This window comes from Cydia strobilella, chromosome 26 (genome assembly GCF_947568885.1).
Source record: "Cydia strobilella chromosome 26, ilCydStro3.1, whole genome shotgun sequence".
Classification (NCBI taxonomy): Eukaryota; Metazoa; Arthropoda; class Insecta; order Lepidoptera; family Tortricidae; genus Cydia; species Cydia strobilella.
In genome coordinates, this window is record NC_086066.1 from 2,717,076 (window position 1) to 2,724,731 (window position 7,656).

The 7,656-nt window shown below is 38.6% G+C and overlaps 1 protein-coding gene across 1 annotated transcript; it reads right to left on the reverse strand.

The window, feature by feature from the left end:
* Positions 1 to 236: 236 nt before the first annotated feature.
* On the reverse strand, positions 237 to 6,062 carry LOC134753396 (zinc finger protein 239-like). The gene is made up of 2 exons (XM_063689285.1): positions 5,528 to 6,062; positions 237 to 1,144 (listed from the first exon to the last, which is right to left on the reverse strand). The coding sequence occupies exons 1-2, from the start codon at positions 5,859 to 5,861 to the stop codon at positions 513 to 515; spliced, it is 966 nt and encodes a 321-aa protein (XP_063545355.1). The 5' UTR covers positions 5,862 to 6,062; the 3' UTR covers positions 237 to 512.
* Between the last annotated feature and the right edge of the window lie 1,594 nt (positions 6,063 to 7,656).

Genomic DNA, 7,656 nt, shown 5'->3' on the forward strand with positions numbered 1-7,656 from the left:
AGTATAAATCCGAGCTCGCGCGGAGAGTTCCATAGGCCTGCCTAGAGTGCCGCCGGCAGCGGGGCAGGGCCCAAGCTGCCGTTGGTCAGGGCCGCAGAGAGAGAGGAACCGGCGGGCTATCCGCGCCGTGTCCAAATTCACCGCCTTCTGCATCTGACCCTTGATCCATTACCTAGCGATAGTCTCTCAAGGTGTTATTTACTATATTATTATGTATTCTTACCTTTGTGCTGCCTTTCGATATCTGTACGTCTCTCGTAAAGTATCTCATCAGAGGATTTGCATTTATGGACTTGTAAATTTCTTTTATAAATAGCAGCATAATTACACTCGTCATATTTGTGAGGCTGTTCGCCAGTGTGTTTTCTTCTTACATGACATTTCAAATCTCGTTTTTCGGTACTCGCATAACTACACTGGTCACATTTATAAGGCTTGTTGCCAGTGTGTTTTCTTACATGACGTTTCAAATCTCGTTTTTCGGTACTAGCATAACTACACTGGTCACATTTTTATGGCTTGTCGCCAGTGTGTTTTCTTACATGACGTTTGAAATATCGTTTTTCGGTACTAGCATAACTACACTGGTCACATTTGTAAGGCTTGTGGCCAGTGTGTTTTCTTACATGAATTTTCAAATCTCTTTTTTGGACACTAGCATAACTACAGTGGTCACATTTGTATGGCTTGTCGCCAGTGTGTTTTCTTACATGACGTTTCAAATCTTGTTTTCGGGCACTAGCATAACTGCACTGGTCACATTTGTAAGGCTTTTCGCCAGTATGTTTTCTTACATGACGTGTCAAATCTCCTTGTTGGGCACTAGCAAAACTACAATGGTCACACTTGTAAGGTTTTTCGCCAGTATGTTTTCTTACATGAACTTGCAAATTTCCTTTTAGGGCACTAGCATAACTACAGAGATCACACTTGTAAGGCTTTTCGCCAGTATGTTTTCTTACATGAACTTGCAAATGTCCTTTTAGGGCACTAGCATAACTACACTGATCACACTTGTATCGTTTCGCATTAGTATGTTTTCTCAAATGCCTGATTAACCATACTTTTCTAGCTGTTACATATTTACAGTGGGCACATTTGTATGTTTCTGGTCTGCCACTTGGTTTTATCCGAGGAGTTTGCTCTGCAAAAAAAAATATTTCTTTTACTAGATTAAATAACTGTATCATATTCTTCAGATAATTCTAAATCTTATTACAAGCTTTTATTTAACTTGCCCTGTTAGTATGTATGTGTGTAGGTAGTGTGGGTCAAATCTTGGAAGCTAAATTTGGCCCACTTCCCGATTGAGCTGAAAATTGCATACTGCATACACATGCAAGTCATGTGACAATGCAATATTATGGAACCATCGAGCTGATCTGATGGCTGAGACAGGAGGTGCCCATAGGAACTCTGTGATAAAACAATGCAACCTAAGGCAACGCAAGAACGCAACCTAATTGTGTTTGGGGTTTTTAGAATGAGGGCTATCATTTTTTTGCTCACAGTTGGCGCCTCTGTTGATGGTGGTCCAAAAGACTAAAGAACAGCTGTCAGTCATTGAAGTGACAAGTGACATTTTACATTTCGAACTATGGAAAAGACCACCATCTACACTAGCGCCCCTAGCGGCGAATTCATACGCGTTAGCCCTCATTGTCACAATGAGTATTAGTTGCCTGTGATAAGAATGGTACAGTCAGCGATAAGTTTGTATTAAAAATGAAATTTTTGCCAAATACTCATTTTATATGTATATTTGTGTGGCCGTGGCTTTCCATAAGAGAAGGGTTCTTGAGGGAAACGTTTCATATGAACATGAAGAATAAGGAGCCTTATCTGATAGAAAGCCACAAAAAAATAGAAAAAGGCGCTTAACTAGTACGGGAGACAGATCCTTCGCGCGTATTGGCGCTTTTCCTATTGACATAGTTCGGTCGCCAGTGTATGAGTGAGATAATTTGATGAGAAAATGACTGTGTGTTGGCAATGGACAACTGGCGTCGCACTCACGGCATTTCGATGTCATTCCTAGCCAATTGTGGCGGTCAAAGGCTATAAACCAAAGATATATGTAACTTCGTATAAGATAAGTCTAAGGAAAAAACGTGCCTCGGAAAATCAAGAAAAATTTATGCTCGAATAGATGGCGCCACACCTTCGGCCTATTAATAAAGGCTTCTGGTGACCAGAGGGCTGGTCTTTATGTCGCACAGCATATTAGTATCGCTATACAGCGAGGAAATACGGCCAACCTTTTTATATTTATTCATTAAAAACAAAGAAATAAAACTTATTATTTAAGTACAAAATAAAACCTAGTTAAAAAATTTGGCCTCCTCTCATCCTGTCATCCTCTTCGACCTTGATAGTTTCCTTTAACATTCTCAACTGTGGTGTTTGTGTATCCACACTCTACAGCAGATTCACGACCTTGTCTCCGGCTGTCCCTGTCTGTGCTCCGAGTGCTAGTGTGCAGTGTGTCCACAACAATATGCTCCAGGCTCACACAGCAGTCCTTCAGAAGGGGCCTCCCGGGGACCATCTCACATGACTGCTTCACTTCTGTGGAGACAGAAGTGAAGCAGTCATGTGAAATTGTCCCCGGGATTGTAACCTGGGGAGGTTGAAAGCTGAAACCAACCTCGGATTAAAACAACATTTACGTCTCATCAAGTCTCATGGAAAGACGTAGTGAGGATGCCAACGAAAACCAGCAAATGTGTCAGTATAACCCGTCATAATTTCAAGGAAATAGGATATAATAGGTCATAGTAAACAATTTGTCACTATAAGCAAAGTCATCTTATACGACTTTGTTACAAAGAATTTTATGTGAAAACCAAACTTCGTCCAGTAATTACGTCATAGAAAGCGGTTGGTCATTATAAGCAGAGTTATAATAAACGGATTCCACTGTATTTACAATCCATATTATTAGGATTGTAAACTGATGGAATATACAAAATATGCACATTTCCATTTCCACATATCACTTCAACCTTTCTTATATGTGTGTTTACATTTCATATACTTAAGTAAAATCACTATACTAAATATTCACTTAGGTATGTGGGTTTCCGTCTATCAGTGAACAAAAACCAAAGATTTTATAAAATTGGTATGTTAGTTCTCATCCACTAAAATTAATATTTTTTCATTTTTTTTATGCTTTTTATACAAGTTAACATAACTTAAAACAATTTTAACAGTAATTAAGGTAATTTAACATACCAGGATCATTTCCTGTCTGCACTTTTTATTTCTTGGTTTCATGACTTCTGAAAGTCATGAATGCAAAGCTGCAAAAGAGGCCGGTGTCGATTTTAGTCGCAAAAATGTAAAATTGATAGATTTAGTTGATGAAATTGTACACCTTTTGTTACCAAATTGAAATAACAAGTACTGGTTTCTATTAGCACGTCTTCTTATCCAGGGACCGGACAACCCTTTCCGCGATAAAACCCTTTCAATGGGCAACACTTAAACACGGCTAACACATTGAAAGACTTTCCCTTTTGAACTACAAGCCCATTCATACCCCTACCTTTGACTAACCCTTACCGAAAAGCTAACCAAAAATAAGGCTAGCCCTTAATAAGGGTTACCCTTATCTTTAAGCGCTTTTTATAAAGGTTTCCCTTTGCGTGAAAGAGACAGGATTAGTATATATCTACGGTAGTGTATGAAAAGGAAAGAAAATACGTGCCTAGTCTAAGAACGCCGCCGTCGCCGCCGACGATCGCTCGGATTCGAAGTAATGTGTGCTTTATGAACAAGGTAGACGACTTAAATTAGCACGCTTATATGCTAAAAGTGAAGCCCTTTATAAGGCTAACCCTTATAAGCAATATGCAAGGTGTTGGTGAGCGGATGATAAGGGTTTTGTAAGGGTATTTGGGCTACCGATTACTCAAATGTGGTAGCTTTATATAAGGGTTTTTAAAAGCAAAACAAAGGGTTTCGTCTGGCAAAGGGTATGGTGAGTTAAGCCTTATGCAATACCCTTATAAAACCCCGATAAGGGATAGCGGGCCGGTCCCTGTTCTTATCTTGCCTTTCATCAGATCAATTTTTTGAAAACAGACTCACTAAATTAGTAATGATTTTTTTTCTGACGGACGTTTAGGTAAACGCGCGTAAAGCACTGATTTTGTCGCTCTTTTTTGTAATTTCGTAAAGTTTGGACTGCTAAAAATGGTAAATTTGTATTACACATATTCTGTACTTGACCTTTATCAGATTACATTTTTGTTATATGACTAGAGTTCGAGGAAATGAAAGTTAAACGAATTCAATTTTCTCCTGAAATTACTTCAAAACAAGTGATAATTTCTCTGAAAATTGACTTAATTTCAACATAATTTTGATATAATATTGTCTTCGGTTACCGCGATAGTTACTCATGAAATAAAACTATGAAAACGGATTATATCGCGTATATTGAATTTATAATACATCCCGACGTTTCGAACTTAAACTTAAACAAATTTTGATACTTAAACAATCTACAACATTTGCTGAAACTATTCTTATACATCAATTTGTATAATTTACCACCATAATTTTTTGATGAATTTTTAAAAACTGCCCCTTCTCTTCATATATTACCGGTGACGCACGCTCGCGACCTCATTATTAAAAGGCAAGATGAGAAGACGTGCTAATAGAAACCAATACTTGTTATTTAGATATTACGTAACAAAACGTGTATTATACTATAATGACTAAATCTATCAATTTTACATTTTTGCTCCAAAATCGACTATGGCCTCTTATTTTTAATTCTTTACTTTTATGTAGGCAGATCTATATTATGGACATTAGGGATTGCAAGAAGTTCAAACTTATGGAACAAGATAGGTTTATATTGATCTTCTACGCAATTATTTGTGGCAACTATAGCTGGAACTAGAGCTGGAACCAGCAAACAAGCGCAATGACCTGTTACCTATCATTCGCGTGGTGTACAGCTGCAGTCAAAACTACGCTCTTTAGAGCATACTGCACTTCGCTGTACTCGGCTGCACTGTGGGTGGACTGTACGCAACGGTTGCTCAGCTCTCTGCGCGTCCAGTATAATAATGCTTTCAGGGGCTGCTGGGGTTGTCACGTTTCTGCAGTACATCGACCATGTTCGCAGAAGCACGCGTAGACAGTTTCAATACTGTGCTGCGGAAAAAGATAGCATTGCTTCTGAACAGAATATGTGACAGACCGAACAGCCTCCTGAAGACAATAGCTGTAAGGAATGAGTGCTCAATAATGCAACACTTAATTAAAAATACGTTGTCATTAGTGAGTTATGAATACTAACATAGTTTGTAGGTTTTAGTTTGTCGAATACTAACAAAGTGGACCTTCTTATCTAGATAAATAAACGTTTTATTATATTATTATTATATAAAAATTGTACTTTACACACCAGATCCGGAGAATCAACTATACCTTGGGCAATTTTCATCAATAAACTTGTCATATTAAAAAAAATCAACATAGAATCAATATAGAATCAACTACTGACCTAGTGGCAGTGGTAGTGCGTGGCGCACGCTGGGCCGCTCCACTAGCACGGGGCCGAGCACGAGCTCATCTTTTACCACGTGGTCGGTGTACAGCGCCGCCGCCGCTGCCGCTGCGCTCACGCCGAGCGACTCGTCTTTTACACACACATCTGAACACGAAGGTACGGCTTTTATAGACACACCCTCGCAACTGGGCTCGTCTTTAACACAATCTTCATCCAGTAAACGCTCAACTTTCACAGACACTTCCGCGAACGTGGGCTCATCTGTTAAACACTCATCCTCAGCCTTCACGCAAACACACTCTGCGAATTGTAACACTGACGACTCCATCGTGAAGTAAAATCACCTTTCGGTATGGACTTAAACGTAAAAGTTAGGTTAGTCAAGTAAGTAAAGGTAGGATCTTTATTCAGATAGGATATTATTTCATATCCATTCAAAATATATTCAAAGACGATTACATATATGCAGGTACGCACAAAGAGTATTGTAATATGGTACGCGTCGCACCAATGAGGGCTAACGCGTATGAATTCGCCGCTAGGAGCGCTAGTGTAGATGGTGGTCTTTTCCATAGTTCGAAATGTCAAATGTCACTTGTCACTTCAATGACTGACAGCTTTTCTATAGTCTTTTGGACCACCATCGGACTTCCGGTTCGAGCGCCATCTTGACATGAATCTAGTATAACTGGATCGGTCATGAGGAGTGGGGGAAAATGACCGAACGGGATAGTCTTATGTATCTTTCAGTAGGAGTAGCAGAGAAAGCGCTGTTATTGTTTGTCCTTGTCATAGTTTCACTTTTCCACCGCTGCCACAACCGAGGTTGTGGCAAACAAATAAGTACGTGACATGTCATGTTTGTTCGTTGCTTGTTTAATTATCGTTGTTTTGTATGAAATTGTGCTTTCTCTTATGAAATATAGTGATGGTTAGCGTTTTGAATGCTTGAACTTTGATAAAATACTGGTGAATTGTTCTGTAGTCGGCTGTAATAGCCGCTCTGAGCAAAAATATGAGAACATAACCTTTCACACGTAAGTACGGTATTTTACACCTTCCTCTTAACGCAATATGTGAGAATAACATCGTAAAATTACGTTACACTCAAAGCAATGTGGAATCAAACGATTTCAATAAAAATATCACAATTATTTACGCAAATTAACAAAACATTATTTGTAAAATTATCCGCCCAAATTACGTAGATAGGTAGGAGTCTGAGGTCAGCCATTTTTAAACTTCTTCTTAATTTAGCTGCATAACAATCATGTTAGGGATACCAGATGAAAATATCATAATTTTATGGGTAATTTTGACCTCGAAGTTTTTTCGTACTTCTAATTCCAAAAAATAAATAAACAAATGTTGTGAAGATTAAATGTGGTGTACATTAATTGGTGTGATTGCGATTTGTGATTTCTTTAAATTAAAACCCATAATACATTTTAGTTTACGTTTTATTTACTAAACATGTTTAGTTTTGTACCACCTGCGCGCATTATAGGAGGTATTTCATTGTTTATACGCCTAAAAAGAACGGCCCATTGACATTTTATTTAACAATTTTTTAATACCGTCAAACAAGCTAACTTTGCCTCCAGGGTAATCGCCCCAACGTGATATCAAATGTTGGGGTAATTTTTACCAACATGGTATCCCCACGTTTATGACGTCATCTATGTCTATCCCTTACGGGCGCACGCGTATAGCTGGTCTATGTAATGCTAGGTCTATGCATCTTGATAGTTAGCATCGTGATTAATTACTTTGTTTTTTGCTCATTAATATTGTTTAAAGTGTAATATCGATAGCTTATTATACAGTAAACTAATGTGGTAGTGTGCAGTGAATGGAGAATTAATTTTGAAGCGGGTTTAACCACCATCTTGGAGTCAACGGCCGGTAGTCCACGTGCTTCTTGTAAAGTCTAGCTATCGATTTACAAGAGCTAACAAATCACCGTACACTGTCTTGTACAACCGTACAATTTTTGTCGTTTTTAAACCTCTCAATACCTTGATACTGGCTAAATAGTCCCACTGGGCTGAAGCCATAATTTTAAAAGAAGAAGAAGAAGATGGACCACCAACAACAGAGGCGCCAACTGGTGAGCAAAAAAA

What these genes read in the sequence shown, in the direction of transcription:
- LOC134753396 (XM_063689285.1), bottom strand. Translation starts at nt 5,861, where the DNA reads ATGGAGTCGTCAGTGTTACAATTCGCAGAGTGTGTTTGCGTGAAGGCT. An exon ending in CGCACTACCACTGCCACTAG is followed by an intron (nt 1,145 to 5,527) that starts GTCAGTAGTTGA and finishes TTTTTTTTGCAG; the next exon opens with AGCAAACTCCTCGGATAAAA.